At 32.6% G+C, this 20,126-nt stretch overlaps 2 protein-coding genes across 4 annotated transcripts; both read right to left on the bottom strand.

The window, feature by feature from the left end:
* Positions 1-1,032: 1,032 nt before the first annotated feature.
* On the bottom strand, positions 1,033-14,815 carry LOC141455746 (dystrobrevin alpha-like). Of its 3 annotated transcripts, none has more exons than XM_074131086.1 (17): positions 14,375-14,815; positions 13,355-13,568; positions 8,937-9,022; positions 8,701-8,852; positions 8,361-8,469; positions 7,776-7,942; positions 7,140-7,267; positions 6,846-6,935; positions 6,685-6,775; positions 4,340-4,467; positions 4,065-4,230; positions 3,899-3,972; positions 3,722-3,816; positions 3,463-3,591; positions 2,525-2,575; positions 2,311-2,351; positions 1,033-1,410 (listed from the first exon to the last, which is right to left on the bottom strand). In XM_074131086.1, exons 1-17 carry the CDS (start codon positions 14,535-14,537, stop codon positions 1,363-1,365), a joined length of 1,932 nt encoding a protein of 643 aa, XP_073987187.1. In that variant the 5' UTR covers positions 14,538-14,815; the 3' UTR covers positions 1,033-1,362. The 3 variants fall into 3 exon arrangements, with proteins under 3 accessions (XP_073987187.1, XP_073987188.1, XP_073987189.1); XM_074131087.1 differs by having other exon boundaries at positions 3,722-3,813; XM_074131088.1 differs by having other exon boundaries at positions 7,221-7,267; positions 14,375-14,793.
* Positions 14,816-18,552: 3,737 nt separating this feature from the next.
* On the bottom strand, positions 18,553-20,113 carry RpS12 (ribosomal protein S12). Its single transcript, XM_074131109.1, has 5 exons — positions 20,011-20,113; positions 19,876-19,913; positions 19,580-19,702; positions 18,920-19,124; positions 18,553-18,642 (listed from the first exon to the last, which is right to left on the bottom strand). The coding sequence occupies exons 2-5, from the start codon at positions 19,890-19,892 to the stop codon at positions 18,583-18,585; spliced, it is 405 nt and encodes a 134-aa protein (XP_073987210.1). The 5' UTR covers positions 19,893-19,913; positions 20,011-20,113; the 3' UTR covers positions 18,553-18,582.
* Between the last annotated feature and the right edge of the window lie 13 nt (positions 20,114-20,126).

Here is a 20,126-nt window from a genome sequence, read left to right as displayed (position 1 = left end):
ATAATGTAATATGTTAAATACGAAGATATATATCTTGTTAATTCAAGATAATCAAAAGTACTTATTACTGTGAACTTGTAATTATGTTTATAATATTAAATTAAATGTAAATACACTATAAATATTTTAGTTTCTTTTTGTTTAAACTATCAATTCAAATTTTACCATAATTTAATCCTTTGTTGGATAATCATAAATAGGTAAGCAAGAGTGTTTCCAAAACTTTTGATAAGGGCCATTTATACTGTTAAATAAATTTCTTGGTAATTTGACCATAAGTGCTCATGAAAAGCTAAAAAATTTCCAACTAGAAAAATAAAGATCTTCGAACTCTATTAAAAACTTTCGCGTAATTGCAGATTGTATGCTTTCAGCAAGCTTTTAGATTGTCATGGATTCCAGTATCTTTCTGAATTAAATAAATTTTTTTCTTAAAAGTAACATTGCTTCTTAACCGGCCTTTAAACCCAGAATAATTTATGTTTCACTAGTTACAATCTGGGAGCGTTAGAAAAAAGAAATTTGAAGTTGACTTGCTGCTCAAGAAAATTGCACGGTTTGGGGTTCAACATTTTCCAATCGCTTAATTCGCATCGTATTTTAAGAGAATACAAAGTCAACTGGAATGGAGTCACTTTAGTTGAAATAGACGTAATTACCACGGCAGATTCGCTAGGTTCTAGGATTGGAAATTTCTGGCTTTCATGAACAATTTGCTTAAAAAAATACAAAATTTCCTGAGTGAAAAGTTTAAAAAGAATTGACGCTTGAACATGAATAGAAAATTCGTTGGTTACTTTTACTTGGAAGAAAATCCACATCGTGGGCCTTTTAAGAGAATCTAAACATGTAATCATATTTAGCGAATCTGCGTGTTCATTGTAAAATACTTATTTCATTTATTCATTCATTATTAACCTTTTTTCTACTGAAAAATATAGTGGTTTTTGGCATAACATGGCAAGTGCAAGTCCCCCAAGGGGAAAGAAAATAAAAATATTCTTAATGAAATTAGAAATGAACAAAAACAAATTTGTAAGTACCCACTTTATTTATTTTATATAGTTACAATATATATATTTTTTATGTTCAATAATTATTTATAATATGCAACATTATTGTACAGTAGTGTTAAAATATAACAAACGCAGTAACATAACAGCCCGACTGCAATTGAGGGACATTATTATTTTTCAAAAGCAAAGTTTTATCTTCTTCTTTTTTCAAAATAAATAATTGAAAGATAATACTGAAAGATTTCCAGAGGTTCTTTGTTGTATAAATTTAATATAAAGTGATGTTTGGGTTCATAGCGGAAATATCGCTGAAATTGAAGAATTTTTCACTTCTTATCATCGGGCGCTACCCGTTTTGCCACAGTACATCTTCTTTTTGTAAATCTTCTTCTTTCTATTGAATAACAAAAAAAACTTATTTTTATGAATGACAAAAAAGTAATAATAAAAATACTTTTTAAAGGGAACAATAGCAGTAAAACTCCTTTAATTTAATGGCCACGTTGTCGTTCATCTCTAGAAACCAAACTTGTATTTTGGAAATGAAGGCTTTTCGCCCCAGCCTTAAGTGAAATGAAGTGCTTCTCTGTTAAATACAAAAAAACCTTTAGCTGCTCCTTTATTTACTTCAAAACCAAGTCATTATCCCTTATTGTCGACCCACGAAGGCCATTTTCTAGAATTATTTAGAAAAACCAATACAATTAACTGACGAAATTCATGAGGAGACAAAAACATCTTTAATTTTAAATTAATTTCGATTAATTTGCAAGTATACACTTCTACTTATAATAAATTGTGTTAATTGGTTTCCGCCAACAATCTTTCTATAATTATTAGCGAGTTGACCTAAAACTTTCAATCTCAAAAAATAAAAAACCTTGAACTCTTAAACAGTAATAAAATCATGACAAGGCTTTAAAATTCATTGGCTGTGACCGTCTTCAGGCTCCTCTTCACTGCATTGGTAGCACACTTATGTGAGCTTTGTAGATTGGAAAATGTGACTGATCCCCATCTTAAAGAATGAGTGCCTCAGTCTACAGGAGAACTCTCTCCCAAGAAAGGAAATATTTCATGATAAAGATTGAAATATATGAACAGAATCTCAGAGTAACTCTCATTGTCTAAATTTGTAGGGATTGAACAGAGATAGTTTGTTTATCATATTCTCAAGCATCCACCAAAAAAAAAAAAAAAAATCCAGGACGCCTTCGACATCCTATAGCAAGCCCCCAAATAGCACAGAATTTTAAAACAGAGATACCTGACACAATGTAGATAAGACTGTTACCTGTGAATAGCAAGCATTTTCTCGCCACATTTCTTCTTCTCCTAGAGAAAAAAACTACAATTACAAAACAGAATTTTTTCTTTTTTTAAAGTAACCAATTCAATTCACAAACTGCTAAGATTTCTCATACTATAAAGATTTAGATAAGCACTTAAACAAATGGGCAAAACAAATTTTAAATTAAAAAACAGTAAATAACATGTTTTCTACCTACCGATAGGTTTTCTAATCCTTTCTTCAGTAGGAGTAGTTTCGGAGTCAGATTCTAAAAGCAAAAAACAAATGGTTCACTGTCTGACCAATAGTTTGTTTTTGTAAATGAAGCGACTTATACATTTTTTGCCTTATCACCTGATTACCTATAATCACCACTAGAATCTTCAAATAACTTAAAATTATTAGCAGACCTATTATATTTGTAAGAATGGAAATAATTACTAAGACAAAAAGAATTTATTGAGTAACCTTTTTTTATAGTAGAGATTCTTTGCTTTTTCTTTAGTTCTCTGAAGAAATCTCTCCCTTGGCAATTTAACAGAATTTTAATTGTAAGAGATGCCAGAAAAAATTAAAAAAGGAAACTAATTTTCTTACAGGTTTTATCAAACGTTATTATGGAAATAAATCAGGAGTCTGAATCAGTACCACTTGACTTTTTATGATTACCATTCTCAAGGCTCTAGCTCACAATTCTTTAAACTCCAAATAGGTGAAAACAATTTAATCCTAATTAACATTATTAAATTCGTAAAACGCACATTACACTGAAAGGATTCTTTAAAGTATGAGGATTCTACCCGCGGCCCGAAGCAAACAATATCTATGGATCACAAACTAAGTACATCTTTCGTTTGAATTGTATAACAGCGGACATCTCTTATTTTTATTCCAAAATTAGAGCCAGAAACAACCTTCTTCTGCAATTGCTAACCAAAAGACCTAAAAAGATGGATACCACTGCTTTAGAGGAAGCCTACTCCTTCCCAACATTAACTGTGTCCTAAAACGATTTTTTTTAGAAAAAAAAAATCATGAATAAGTTTCTGGAATAAATAAAACAAAAACTGGTAAAAACTTGGACTCATTTACGTTTCTAGTGATAAGGTTTTACTCAGTTCATAATTTATTTTGAGTAAAATTATTTTTACTTACCTGAATTAAGCTGACTAACTAATGTAGACATCGCATTTGTAACAGAATCAGCAGCCTGTAATAGTTCAGTGCAGATTGATCTATTTGATTGTCCACCCACACTATTTCTACTCAAACTTGTTTGAGAAGCTATAAACAGGGGAAAAAGGTTCAATTTAATATATATTTATATTTATATATATATAATATATTGTTATATATGTATATAAATATGTACGAGTAAAACAATAAAATCATTTGTCAAATGTTTGCCACATGCCTTGCAAGGATGCTGAACCACCAAAAGTAGAACCAAGACCAAGGCCAACACAATCAGACGAAGGAGTTGGAGTAGGAGTAGGTGGTGCAGATCTACTAGGTAATGGAATGATTAAATACAATAATTACATTACTTCTCTTTGAATGAAAATTTCACTAATGAAAAGCATGTCCTTACCTGGAAGAAGGAGGAGGAGATTTACTAGACCTTGGAGAGGTGTTAGGTGTAGACTTTGGTGACGCTTGATGGTTCTATAAAAAAATTTAAGGTAGACTTTAAACGTATTAGGCTAAATATTGGAAAGTAATTATCTCCATAAAAAAATAATAAAATTTGTGGATACCTTTAATAATTTCATTAAACCCTCTAGCTGTAACATCAAATGCCTTCTGGAGTCCTGTAAAGATGTCAAATGATTCTCTAATTCGTCCTTTCGTTTTCTTAAAGCGCGTAATTCTGTCATAAGTGCAGGGTTTTCATGATCTAAACCAACAGATTCTTGCTCTCTCCTGTCAAAATTGATATCATATTTTTCTTCTGCAGATATTTTCAACAATTATTTTTCGCTAATTAAAAAAGGAATCTGGTAATTATGTGTTGTAATATATGTCAATATACCTCAATCGTGATATTTCACGCATGATTTCCCTGTTTTTAGCCTCTAATTGAAGTATTAATTCTCTTTGAGCTCTGGAACTATCCCAGTTTAGCGGAGGTTCTGTAGGGGTCCTGCCCTGCATTGATTTCTTCAAATATGTAAGTAATAATAATATGATATTGTAATATTTGCTGTAGCAAATAAACGTAAGAAAATTACACTTATGAGCGAGTTTATAATTAGTATTAATGAAGAACAACACTTTGTTCTACAGGTAATTCCCAGATACGAGTCTCGTTCCCATAACTTTATTAGTAATTAGCAACTTGTTTGAATCAATGCCAATTGACGGCTTTCGCATTCCTTTTTACCTCAAAAATGAAGCAGCACTGTAATAATTTATTACTTATTTGTTTGGAGATATAAATTTCTCAATCACAGGAATCAGACTTTTCCGAACCTAGAGATGATAGAGACATTGTATCTATACATACTGTTACATAGCATCTTTATTTTTTCTGAGTTTTTTTTATAATGATTGTTAAAATAGTTAAAAGTAAAACAGTTCAATTCAATACTGACGATGGAAAGATAGAGATTCCAATATTTGAGAGAAAAGAATTATTACCAACATTACATCGCTTTGCATGATTCTCAGAAAGTTGAGGGATTACTTCTTGGTATCAATTTATTGAGTTGATATGAGTTCAAACTAGTATTGAAACCAGAAACTAGGGTCCCTCATATCTGTTAATCTTGTTATCCATCACTTACAGGTATATGATCAAAGAGGGATAGCAGTGTATACCAATTTTTGGGAGTGCTATTCGGCCAAATATACAGTCGAGGCTTTCTCTACCTAGATCTAATACATTAGGCAAAACTCTACTTTAGATTCGCCCTCTGACAGTTCTTGAGAATGCGCAGTACTGGACTTGAGTAACGATCGCCAAAAATTGGCTGAATGGAGCGTTGCACAAAAAGATGTCTGACTAAATCTAATCGTCAGACTAGGAAGTAAGAAATCTGATTCGCTCAACCGACAAGCAATGTTAGAAAAGTACGAGCAACCTCTTCTGATGGTGAGGTGCTACATATTGTCTTTATGGCAGAGATTCAGCACGCTGAAGCCGATTAGTGACGAGACATCACGCAGATTTTGCGCAGTGTGTGTATGCAACTTGTCCACGAAGCATTGTGACAAATCGCAGAGTAATGATGATAATAATACAGTGAGAACAATTACAATTAGAAACCTTATGTAGAGAAAAAAATAATAACTTGGAAAAGGAAGAACAATTAGATACTGCAACGCCAATAATATCACATGTTGAAGCACCTTAAATACAAAAATAAAAAACAAATAAAATAAATAAAAAAATTGATATTGTTGAAGTTAGAGGAATCGAAATTTTGGAATATTTTTATGACAATTGTTGCTTTGAAGAATAACCTTCTGAAAGATCAAGTGAAAAGTCTAATTGAGCCGTTTATTTTGAAAGTGGCATAAGTCACTTTTTCAAAAAAATCGAGTTAATGGCAACAATAAATACAATTGAACGGTATCTTTTCATTTTTAAAAAATCTGCAATCAATAAGTTGAGAACTATTGAGATTTGTTCGAGAGAAGTGTTGGTAATTAACGGTATAACAAACATGTTTATTTTGAAAGTAGCGTAAGTCGCTGTACTCAGGAAATTAATTACGGGGCTTAGTGTGAAAGAAATAGAAACATGCGATAAGTGTGTGTGAAGTATTGGTTTTGAATTATTTTCAGTATTAAAATTAAATTGAACTGATGTATTTTCATATAAATTACTTATACTTACATAATGTTTCAAAATGAACCAATTATTTTTGTATTTTATGAATATTAAAATAAAAAATACCTAAATCAAACCTTTATATTAAATATGTTGATGGTATGAATAATTATTATATATGTAATTTATTCAACAGTTTTAGTAAATCACTGCCCTTTCAAAACATCACTTCAGTAAAATACGTCGGACAAAATTAATATATGTCAGTTCTTTTTCTAAACTATTTATTTTGAAAGTGGCTTAAGTCACTTTACCGTAATGAAAAATGGTGATTTTTTAAATGTTTATACGAAATTATTTATACTGAGAAAAATATCAGTATCATGAGATAACAAATACAAGTAAATCTTCTCGAAAGTTAGCATCCATATTTTTAAACGTGTTAAAACGCAAACCCTTAAATATCTCGACTTAAAAACAAAGTGACTTATGCCACTTTCAAAATAAACGGCTCAATTATTGCCATTGCACACCAGTAAATTGTGAACAACCATAATTATTGTATCTAAATTTTTTGTATGATCTTTCTTCGCCATACTTACAGCCTGAACTTCCTGTGCTAACCTGGCAGCGTACCTGGCTATAAGCTTGTGTTCATCATCCATTCGTAAAGTCTGCACGCCTTTACCAGGACTATTAAATAAAATTAATTAATGTAAAATGTGTTCAATTATGAAGAATAAAACTCCTGTATAGAACTTACCTTCTTGCTGTTGACCTACTATCCAAAGAACCTACTTCATATCCAGCGTACTCTGGGAAACCATTATGAGAAGGCAACGGTGATGGAGGACTATAAATAAAGAAATATTTTAGTTTTTATTTATTTATTTTTTAAATCTATTAACGAAGAAAATTTAAGAAAATTGGGTAAAAAAAATCAATCTATTGGTTTCACAAAAACAAAACAAAAAAACGCGCACATATATAAACATACATACACAAATAAATAAAATGAAGAAAATAGCTGGTAAATTGTGTGCAGTCCAAAACTTACACAATGTGCGACAGATTGAGAGGTTTATCGGGATGTTCCGGATACCTGGGTAAATTGTTCTTTGATTTATCCGGTACACACCTGAAAGACTTCCTTAAACTGTGACCAATCTGCTTGCTCGGTGACTTCTAAAATATTCAAAATGATAACATTAAAAGGCTATGCTTTTACTTTTTTTTTCATTAAAAGTGTTCAGTAAGAATTTAGTTTCGATCTTATGAAATAAAATAAACACATACATTTCTATTTCATTTTCAAATGTTAAAAAAAAAAAAAAAAAATCCATTTGGTCTTGAAGCTCAATAAATGCACAACTTTTTCAATTGGGTGACTCCTTGATTCATTAATCATTGAAAAAAATACATCACTGGACAGTGAGCTGTAAGAAGCTCCTAGGAAGAGAAAATCTCCTTAGATCACTAACCCTTGTTAGCAGTTGGATTCGAACCCGGGTCCTTCGCGTGGGAAAATGTAGAAATATTAGCGAAGGGTCGGGTAAGTATAAGTGAAATATATTTTGTACTTAGTTTAGATTTTACCAACGTATGCTATAAAGTAATTCCAATTGCCAATATTCATTTATTTTATAAGGAGGAGTGGAAAACAAATTGAAGCTTAAAGATCATATTTACTCACATATGTAGTATACTCTCTAACTTCATGCTCAATAGTATGGTTTCCCGATACACGACCACGCCAAAAACAATCTTGACACAGATTGTACGCTGAACACTTGACACATCTGTAACGGAAGCCCCTGAGAGAATGGTTGAGGCAGGCATCACACTGCAAATTATGAACCACTGGAAGAAAGAAAAACAAAAAGGCCATTGGTAATGAATTCAATTCTTAATTTAAAATTCAATGTTTCATAAAGTTGAAAGTTCCACTTATAAAACTAATACTATCACAAAGATGACAACTCGTCAATTTGCTATAAAATGTATGATATTTCATTATTTATCCCAAACATATTGACAAAGAAGACAGATGTTTATTGCATCCCTGACCGGTTTCAGACTTCATCCATCATCACAGGTACATCAGTTAGTTTGGTGCAGAGATTTCTGACTCAGAAAATGTAGTGCGAGTCGGAAACGACAGTAAAGTTGAAAGGTCGGCACCAAACTGATTAATTTACCTCTCTTGATGAATCAAAGTCCGAAACTGGACATGGTTACAATAAATATGCGTGCCTCGATGAATAAAATCAGAACTAACCGCTTTCAACGCTGGCCATACGATGCATTAGAGGAAGCCACACTAGAACAGGTGGTCCTGGATCTGACATTAAAGTATCCAAGAAGTCATTCACTGTCACCTTGCCATTCTAAGTTTTGAAATTTTTTAAATAAAATTAAAAAGTAATTATAAATTAAGCTTTTAATTATTTAACTTATAAGTGCCATTAAAGTAATACAGAAGTAATTAATCTCCAAATTTATTGTTAAATCGGAAATAATTGCTTCGAATAAAAACATTTTTTTTTTAAACAGTTAAAATAAAGTAATATAACTTGAAATTAAAAAAAAAAAAAATCCTTTACAGTTATATTACTTACTCCTCCGAAAACCTGCATAACGAGACCTTCAGAATAAACGAAACTCGGGCTTTCATATACAGATGATGGTAGGGCGAGAACTTGGCTCAAAAAAAGAGAAAATTTTGTGATAACCATATGACCATTTTCATCGCATATTTGAGAAAATACATCTAAAAAAGATTTAAACAAAAAAATAAGTTGGAAGTTTTTTTCTTTAAATCTACAAAGTATAAAACTTAAACGTTGCCCGTTACATCTTAGTTTATCCATTAACTTCCCGGCGCACATGGTGGCCAAAGCAACTTTAATGGAAAATACTTTTATGCGTCCCATACCTTCTCTGAAAAATAAACAAAAAGTGATTCTTAGGAGAATAGTAAATTTTATAATATCATAGTCTACTCAAAAAATATTATTGTTAATAAAAACCACTAATGGAAAATTATCAATGAATTGATGAAAATAAACCAGAATATCGGACTATAAACAGAATTTTGCTGGTGTAGGTAGATTTTTTTTCTTTCGACTTCAGTAATGAGTTTGTTTCGGTAAATTCTGCAAATTAAAAACAATGCAAACTCTGCATCTGTGCTTTCGGCAGAAACCATTGCTCTGGGTATAGCTTTGCAGTACATTAAGGGCTTGTAATGCAAGGAATTTATAGAATTGAGCGGTTAAAATATTACGCTGAGTATGAACTCCATTACATAAAATATAAATATATACATATAAGGACATATGAAAACGTAGCCTGTTCCATCGTAATACTTGAAAAAAAAAAAAGGTTTATTAATTTGCAGCAGAGATAAGACTTCTGAAAAGCAACAAGAAAATATCTAAATTAAAGTGATAGCAAATGTGTAATTTCAACGAATGAGGCAAATAATAAATCTGTACCAAAATAAAGCATTGATTTTAAGATTTTTGAATTTCGCGTTTTGCCTCTAGAGGCAAGAAGGTGCAAGCGCTGTTGAGAGAAAACACGGACCAAATCCCTAATGTGATCGAGACGCCTGTGTGCTTTTAATTTTTAGTACTTTTGTATTTTATCTCATTGTTTTATCTTTCTCAAGCTAAGAAACAATTTATACAATACAAACAACAATCTTAACTCAATTATATTCAGGGTGACCAGAGTTATATGCTCCACCCACTTTTTTTTTTAACGGCGGGAAATTTCAAAAAAATAAAAAAACACGTATTTAATCATTTTTAGTCTAGTTTATTTTCAGTGATTGACCCATTTTTTTAAACCCCTTTATCTCGAGATACAGCATCCAACTTTTGTTTTTCAAATGGAACGTTATATTTTTGGTTGCATATTTTTATAGTATTTGAGCTCCTAAAAATAAAAATAAAAAAATTTTTTGAAATCGGTTAGGTTTTTCAAAAGTTATGGTTATTTAAAATATGAAAAACAAATTTCAGTTTACTGTCAAAATTACGTTATTTTTTTTAAAAGAATCTGTTCAAACTGAGCACAATCAACGGATAGGCAAGCCAAAACTCTGGACTCCCACGCTTTGCTTGTAGCAGCACTTATGGTGGCGAAGTCAAGATCTAGGCAGGGTAGCGTTATTCGACGTTTCAGATCATCGACCGAAGCCACGAGATTAAGGATACATTACACTTTATTTTTTTAGGAATCCCCACAAAAATAGTCCATTTGGGTTAAGTCCAGAGATCGAGGTGGCCATTGGATGGGACCTAAGCACTATTCATGGAAATTTCTGTCCAGATAACATCGAACCATTCTCGCATTATGTGCCGAGCAACCATCTTGTTGAAAATACATATCTAGCCGACGTTGTAGATGAACATCTTTAAGCAAAACTAGCAAAATGTTTCTTAAAAAAAAGTTGGATACCTTTCACCAGTTAAGTTCTCTGTAGAAGTATGGGCCGATTAGTTGATTTCCTAAAACTCCACACCAACGGTTTGTATAAAAAACAACCTGAACGTCGAATAACTCTAGCCTGCCTAGATCTTGATTTTGCCACCATAAGTGCTACTACAAGCAAAGCGTAGGAGTCCAGAGTTTTGGCTTGTCTATCCATTGACTGTGCCCAGTTTGAACAATTCTTTAAAAAAATAACGTAATTTTGACAATAAACTGAACTTTTTTTTTCATATTTTAAATTACCATAACTTTTGAAAAACCTAACCGATTTCAAAAAATTTTTTTTTGTTTTTTTTAGGAGCTAAAATACTATAAAAATATGCAAAAAAAATATAACGTTCCATTTGAAAAACAAAAGTTGGATGCTGTATCTCGAGATACAGGAGTTTAAAAAAAATGGGTCAATCACTGAAAATAAACTAGACTAAAAATGATTAAATACGTGTTTTTTCTTTTTTCAAAATTTCCCGCCGTTTAAAAAAAAGTGGGTGGAGCATATAACTCTGGTCACCCTGTATAAACGGGGTGTTCACAAATAAATAATAGATAAAATTTGGTTTCCTTTAGGGATCGAACGAATTCGGAAAGCAGTTTCAGTTGTTAAACCTCTAATACTAATAAAACTGAAATTAAATAGGAAATAGAAGGAATTAAGCTATTACGGCTGCTCACCACTAACAAATTGATTATGAATAGAACGGAACTTTATTAACAACCTCCTAGAAAAGCTAGCCACCGAAGATCAGACCACATCCTCTCAAAAACATAGTATATATACACTGCGTCAAATTTATTCCAAAAAACATCCCGAAAAGCACAACTAGTGTTCTGCAGAAACATCAATTGAAATAAATGGTGGATTGAATCGAAATTTTAAATGTTTATATTAGGCGCCACGGTAGCCGAGAGGTTAGAGGCGAGTCCCACAAAGCTAAGAAGTATTGCGGTACTGGGTTCAATTGGATTTTATTGAATGGTTAATAAGAAGAATTTGCAGTAAAGTAAGTATGCTAGTCGCCTCCGTCCACGACACCCTAAATAGGCTGTTGGACTAACGCCCGCCTGAAAAATAGGCATTACTTTACTTACTTTAAATGTTAATATCAACGATGATGTAATTACCCACATAGGCAATACTATAATCGCTTCTCTTATATTCGCACACAATTTTCGGTTCATTAACACTTAATTTTTGAAGCGGTAATTTAATTAAAACTGTATGGTATAAGGGTTGATTCGTAAAAAACGTCAAGTTGAATAACACCCAACTTTGAATTTTTTTTTCTCTTTTTCTATAAAGGATAAAATTCTCAAATTTTCCTTATGCTAAAGGGCAAATCCTCCTTTATCAAAATAAAAGTTTTAAATATATATCAATTTAAAAGTTCTTATAAAAATTATGAATTGATTGGCTGGGCTAATTTCATGAAGAATGACTCGCTTGTTTAATTAATTTGACACCCAACATTGCTGCATTTTTCATGACGCAATTTTAGATGCTACCCTATCACTGTTGAAATGCAAACTATTTGAGTAGTCGTGTAGAAAAATTCAATAGTAGTGCTGCATCAAACTTTCGTGTAGACAGGAATAGTTGCAAATGAATGTGCTTCCAACTACCTTAGACCAAGTTTTCTTAAAACAGCATTGCATACGTTATTGTAAAAAAATAAGGCACTGTTTATAATCTGGGCTTAGAGAGCTTCATGATTTGAAGTGTACGGAGGTGTAAATAGTTTAACTGCAATATAAGTTACGTATAGGTAAGAAATGGCGACCTAAATGTTTTCATAGAAAATTATGAAATTTAGTTCTTTCTTCACCACTCTCTGTACTTCGCAACTATTTTCACAAAATTGATATATGTTGTATTTAAGTACAAGCTAGACCAAAATCAGAGTGAAACTTAGTCTAGGTTATGATTCTAATAGGAATTAAAATAACTACAATGAGTGAGCATAGTGGACAATTGACGTTACTTTTTATTTATGTTTTGGACACTGACAATTAGGTCATTGCTAATCAATTTATTTTTACTTGAGAGATTTTTCTATTCTTTACGAAAATTTTTTGCAAAATTTGTCTTAACTACAAACAACACAGGCATAAAAGTTCGAGGTCTTACACATACTTTAATGTGGTTCTCAATTATTACTCTTGTTGAGTTCCACACGATTAGTTTATCCATTAGTTTCAGGGGGTAAATGGCTGCTGTGGCAACATTAATGGAAATAACGATTAGGTATCAATATTCTTGTTAATCCCGTGGGACTCGAATGTTCACAGCACATACTAAGGCTTAAGGGAAGATACAGTACCCGTCTGATATCTTTCTCAAAGGGGTACATCTTTTCAGCATATTTTTGCTCCAACTTCAAAGACCTTTTCCATTCTATTCGTTCTCTCCTCCGTACGTTAGAAACTTACACAGATGGAAATTACGGTTTTCAATTTAAGTTATATTTATTAAAAAAATACTAATATCTTTTTTTCATTAAGGACAAAAATGGAAACTCCAGATTTAAAACTTTATTTCCAAAATTAAAGGCAGTTTTAATTTTAAAAAATCAATAAAAATTCAAAAGTTCTTTAACAAAATCGATGCTTTTTCAGCCGTATTAAACCTTTCTTATGACTGACATGTCACTTGAGTTCAATGAGAAAATATTGTATTTATTCATTTAATTTAGAGTTTTTGTTAATTAAACTTATTCTGCTTCACCTTTTTCATAAAAATTCACTGTAATATAAAAAAAAAAATTGCATACGTACTCTGAATAAGCATTTAAAAGCCAGTTAAGAAGCATAGTAGAACTCATTTCTATATGTATCTGCTGTGCTGTAGGTAATCGCTTGTTCAATGTTTGATATAAAGATGAAATCAGACTTTCTAATCTTGATATGTTTAATTCTGCTTCTATTTCCATGGTATTCAAAGAATGTTCTCTAAATGCTTCTATTACATTCCATATGTCTACCAAATGCACTGTAAAAATTATGGATAAAGAAATTAAGCATATATTATATTTTAACAATTCAGTTAACAGTAAACTCGCCTTAAACAAAGGCGAATCAATAGCTGCAACTACCTTTATGTTATATATCCATACATTATATATCTGTATGAAGCACTAGATCTCACACAACTGTTGCCCAGTCATGTCAAGCAAAAAGTATACTGAGCCAAAAACCTGAGAAATGTTAACTTAGAAATCCTTTTCGATTTAGGAAAAATAGTACAGTATTTTTCTGTCGAATAAAAACTTCACTTCTTGAAATAAGTAGTTCGGTTAGGGGACAAAAATTGGATTATGGAATGTGACACAATATTTTACTCCATAAAAACCACGGATTTTTGTTTTGTTTTAATAATTGAAATTCTGTGTTTACACAAAGAAACTTCTGTTCAAAATACGATACAAAAAAGGATATATGTAGGTTAAATGTAGTATTTATTCTACTACTATATCAAACTATTAGTATAGCCATTGTGTACTTCTGCCACAATTTCTATAATTACACAAGATAAAATTATGTAAGAAGTCAAATAATGTCTGTTAAGTTTAGAATACCATAAAAACTGCAGTGAAATAAAATTGTACGTAGTATGACTTTAAATTTTAAATAAAAATATATAGCAGCAATAGCTTGTAAAATATAACTTACATTAGATAAAGAGGAAATTACCAGTGACATGGAATTATTAAACTTTTAATATTTCTCACTGCTAGAATAACAAGATGCTGCAAATAAAGTTTGAAGCATTCTAAAATCTTTTATTGCATAACTTACAATTGAGTTTCCTTTGTAAAAACCTCAGCTTACAAGCTGTTCTGTAGCTGGCAAATCTTATGAGATCGAAGTTTTGCGACCTCATTTCTTGCATTAATTGAAGGCGCATCTCGGCAGATCTGGAAACACCCCCGCCGGTGGCCAAATCGTGACAATTCTCCATAATTTTAAGCTAAAGGGCTCCAACCGAAGGAGCTAGCCACAACCTTCCCGGCATACTATTAAAGAACAACACAGCACCAATCACAAAAACACATCTTTAGGGCGTGTAATTGTAAAACTGAACGATCAATAATTTTCAGTACAGCCATCACATCATAAAAATTTCATGATTTCTTTCCTTGCATTTCAGTTCATTTAATTATTTCTTTGGAAAGTATATTATGACAGTAAACAAATATCTCACTTTTTGTAACCAACTAATTTCATGAATAGACGCAATCGATTATAGCATTTAAACTACAAAACAGGCTTCAGGTACTCTTGCTGTTTTTAAATGCTTGTAAATACGTTCAGTATACATTCAAACTACTGTAAACGGAGAAATGTGATAGTTTTTAAAGAATCAATTCTATTCATATGTACAAGGCCTTAATATGTTTAGATATATTGAGACCAATTATTTTATTTTATAAAATAAAATCAGTTCGCTTTTCGGCTAAATAAATAATTAGGGATTTATGAATATTAGCTCATGTAAAATTCTACTTTTTTTTATGAATAACTTGCAAGATGAAATAAGGTTACAGGCGGGTTACGCATCTAAAATACAAAAAGAATTGCCATGACTGTGTAAACTGAAAATTTCAGACTATATATTGTTTAAATCTTGTAAAGAGTTCATACGTCGAAAAAACAAAAGAGATACATGTTAACTTTTTGTTCACTAGTGTACATACATATGTACCTGCTGCAAGGTGTAAATTAGCCTCAGGTTACTAACATCCAGACTTCCAAAGCATGAACCTAGAAGATATAAATATGACTATCATTGATTTTTATCCTTTGTAACCCGCATGTTTATGGTGTCCTCGTTCGGATTCAGATATTCATTCATTATCAGAGGTAGATTAATCAGTTTGAAGCAGAGATTTTGATTGTATCAGCAAGTGTAGTGCGAGATGGAAACACTAAGTCGAAATGTCTTTACCAAACTGATTAATCTTCCTCTGTTGATGGATCAAAGTCTGAAACCGGTCGCGTAACAAAACAGAATATTATTTCTCATCACGCTGAACGAAGATTTACGAAAAGAAACTGACGAAGTCTGGATGAAGGTAAATGAAGATACCAACTCCCTTTCCAAGAAACGTTTAACTTACTTGCTTCAACATGTTTACTGTCCACTTTACTTACAGAAGCATTATACCGCCAAGTGATTTCAACACTCCGACATATACGTGAACACGGCGTTGTTTAGAGATTTTCTGAGGTGAAGCTGCTGATATAAGGTTTTATTTTCAAAATAAAATCTGATATGAAATTTACACGGCTTTCTCTTATATTAATTCTTTCACTTGTGAATGATAATACCTTACACTGGACTTACAACAAAATAGGAACGTAGCATCAAACGTATATAATTCACCGTGTAATAAACAGGTGATAAAACCAGAGTTCCTAAAAACTGAGATTTCATAAAAACTGAAAGGGGAGCCAAAATACACACCATAAACCATCCAAAAAGGTTTTATTTCATGATCTTCTTGATGTACTTTCGTGCTTCGTTAGTTCCCTTATACAAAAGCTCCTAATCCTCCTCTCCTTGACTTCCTCGCTGATCAGAAATCCATTCTTCATGCAAAACTACTTCTTACCCAATTATTTATTGCCTACTTGCAACTTTCATATACAACTTGCAACGTTCATGATCACATACAACTACTGCTTCTGATATACACTCAACAGCAAAAAAAACCGGACACTCAGATTTGGTCTCATAATTTTGTTAAATACGCTAATCTTTTTAATTTATGGTAAGAATTGGTTTATTTATAAGTTATTTACACAAAATCTGCCACAAATGACTAATTTTTATTAATTATTAAAACAAAATTATAAAATAAAGAAAAAATAAGAAATTAACACATTTTTTTTTAAACTTTATTCTTCATTTTTATCAGGTTTTCTGACAAGGGATGTTCTTCTAATAGCTGGTATTTCTCCCTCGTCTACGGCGAAGGGCCCTAATCCTGTCAGGCATAGAAATTAAATTTTGGACGTACTCCACCGGCAGAGCATCCCATTCTTCACGAAGAGCAATTTGGAGCTGATTTAAGTCACTAGGAGGAGGATGACGATGTCTAACACGCCTTCCTAAATTATCCCATAAATGTTCTATGGGATTCCTATCGGGAGTTCGTGCAGGCCAGTCCAGAACTGTGATTCCCACTTGCTCCAAGTATTCGGTAACAATTCTGGCGGTATGTGGGCGAGCATTATCCTGCATCAAAATGAATTGGTCACCAATAAATGGAGCCAACGGGATCACAGCCTCTAGGAGCATTTTCTCAATGTACCTCCGAGCAGTCAGAGCCCCCATTAACAATGAAAATCAGTTCAGTACGGGCGTGGAAATTGATTCCACCCCAAACCATAACTGATCTCCTTTCGAAAGGTCGTGACTCGCGAAGAGTACATTGAGCAAATCGCTCCCTTGATCGTCTCCACACTCTGTCTCGATCGTCTGAGTGGTATAGACCAATGCGAGACTCATCTGTGAATAAAACTGTTCCCCATTGCTCTACAGTCCAATGAAAATGCTGGTCAGCAAATAATCGCATTTCTCTACCATGCCTTTCCAGGAGTTGGGGCCCTGTCGCGGGGCGCCTTGCTTCCAGTCCACGCTCCCTCAGTCTCCGCCGTACTGTGTCCGAGCTAACACGCGTATTTCGCGCCACTAACAGCCTGTCCCGAACCTCAGGAGCAGTTAAATGGCGGTCTCTCAATACTGAGAGCGTGATAAATCTATCGTCAACTTCAGTTGTGGCCCTTGGTCGGCCACTGCCAGCCCTCCGTTCATAACTGCGTCTCCCGGAAACGCCGGAGTGCATCATTAATGGCGGACTTCGCTACTCCAAGGGTTTCTGCGATAGATCGGACACTCTGGCCTTCTCTTGCCAAGGCATCAGCTCGGGCTACGTCTACATTCGAAAGAACCATTATTCTGGACCAAAATAAAAAAAATCACGTCTATTAATGACAGAAAGGCGCGGTTAATAAATTAAAGATCTTTAAAGGTGCGAAAACCTGCTTACAGTTTAGAAGAGTTCCGTCAGGTAAAGCAGCCTCAAGACAAATAAGCCACATCTGAGTCTTATCTCATGCCCTACTAATCCTGAAGGGATTAGTTCAATGGACTAAGACCCTACATTCTCTGTAATAACCAGATTACCCACAAAAACAAACACATTACTGATAATCAGCTTTTAATATAAAATTATTAAGTGTCCGGTTTTTTTTTGCTGTTGAGTGTATGTAAACAAACTTTCGCATGGAGACTAAAGAACTTCAAAGAATTTTTTTAAAATTAATTTACTGAATCTGTTATCCTGTGACCAAACAATTAAATCTTATACTATTTCTTCTTGATTAATAGTTATTTTGGAAAACTTAATCAATAGTAGTTTTAAAATGCCACACGAACGATGGAAGAAATTCTAAGTACCAGTCCATTCTTATAAGGTGTCATAATTACACTGCCTATTTCCTCAATCAACTGGATAAATCCACTCGATCACTATCTTATCTGAAATTTCTTTCTTCTGAACAAAATTTTCCTCTCGTACAATGTACAGATTTTGTGCAATAATTTCTACTTAAAACGTCATTCAGAAGTGAGTAAAATACCCGGCTCTTTGCCAACCCTAAATATAGATATAGTATGTCAGAAAAGTTTAAACCAAGAAAAATTGGATGAGCAATTTTTATATAAGTGGCTCTTATATTATTAGAGAAATTGATTGGTATGTCTATAAAGCTTCTAATAACTATCTCTAATTTTACGACATCCTTACTTTTTAATTCATCAGCATGTCATGTCAGGTGATACTTAAGATTACTTTACCATATATTTTTGGATATTCAAAAACAATCGAAATTATGCATTACTTAACTTATAAAAAAAATCAAACGCAACACAAAAGTAAGGCAATGTTTAATAATTTAAAAAAAAAAAATCTAAGAATAAATCTTTTTATTATAAATAATTATAATCCCCTCAAGTATTCTTTCAGAAGATCAAGATGTGGAGAATCTTCTCCCCAATCCTAAAAAACATAAAAAATACTAAGAATCTAATAATGCATAATACATAAATCATAGAGAAGGGATTAACTTAGTGGTTAGCGTCTACTGGATTCCAACGTGGGGACCCCGGGTTTGAATCCAGCTGCTGACCCTTAGATTTTCTCTTTATAGGAGCTTCTTACAGCTCACTACCCGGTGATGGACAGTGTTGTCCGTAACGAGAGAACACTGACCGGAGGCCGGCAGTGCACTGAAAAAAGCTCCGAGCGCCAATAACCTTAAGCTTATGATGCTTACCTTGATTACTACACAACTGCATCCAACAACTTTTCTGGGTTTTCCGGTTTTATCAATTTTACATAACCCTGTCCATTCACCTAACTTTTTATTACTATCTACTGTCACGATGGGTATCTGATGTTCAGAACACAAAGCTGTTACCAACTTTTTATACATAGGTTCTTCACAGTTCTCAGCTAATACACACAGCAGTGCTTGGCGTCTAAAAAAAAGTAATAAATAAGTAATTTAGTCAGCCATTAACAGTTAACTGCTTAGAAAATTCATTTTAAATCTAGTATCGCCTATGGTTACATCTACCGTTAAGTTATAACTTATACATTATACACTCAGCATACATAAAAATTCATTATACATATAAATTATACATTCAACTATTAAAGAATCACAGGCAGATACGGATTTGCAAAAGGAGAAAGTATAAAGCCAAATCCGACACTACCCGAAATATTTTAACCTAGTATTTTTTAGGAATCTAGTTGTGCACCGTGAGCTATCATTAGATAGCTTGCCTGTATTTAAGCTATGCTTATTAAACTTCGACTCACACAAAAGCCCGCCGATATTAATTTTCAGTGTTCTTTGTATGAGAGAAGAAATGTTTCTTGGAATAATTGAAAAGAAAAACTAACTAACTAGCTAAAATAAATTACTAACTTATCTAAAGATTTAGCAGATTCATGTAGTCCATGTGCAACCACGCCACTTTTTACAGCAGTCTTCAGTACCTCTTGCAGAGCGGTATTAACATCTGCAGCCTCAACTTGTATTGGACTTCCACTAGTAAACAGATGAATAGCTTTCCTCAAATGCATTACACATTCAATCATGGATCAATTAAGCAATTAGGTAAGAAGCGATAAAAACTCATCAATTTTAAAACGTTATTTTTAAAACAAAATATAACTGCTTTTACAAACTAACACGTGTATTAGTTTAAGTACATTACTTACGGTTCTTCGATATCCATTATGGTCAATGAAGGTGGAAACTTTTTCAGAAAAAATAAAATAAAATTACACAGCAAGTATAAAAAATATTTTCAATATATGGCAAAAATATACATTAAGATGACAATTGTTACTTACGAGGTTAAGTTAATGAGCTTTATAGTATTCAAGTAGACACTAGCACAGACACATGGTAGGCAGTTTCACGCATTGTATATAGAGAGCGCAGAATATATATTACCTTATGTTGTTTG

The sequence above is a fragment of the Rhodnius prolixus genome, unplaced genomic scaffold (genome assembly GCF_049639745.1).
Source record: "Rhodnius prolixus isolate KJV_2025 unplaced genomic scaffold, Rpr scaffold_4, whole genome shotgun sequence".
In the NCBI taxonomy this organism is placed as follows: Eukaryota; Metazoa; Arthropoda; class Insecta; order Hemiptera; family Reduviidae; genus Rhodnius; species Rhodnius prolixus.
The sequence above is the reverse complement of the archived record's forward strand: the minus strand, read 5'-3'. Positions and strand labels throughout refer to the sequence as shown.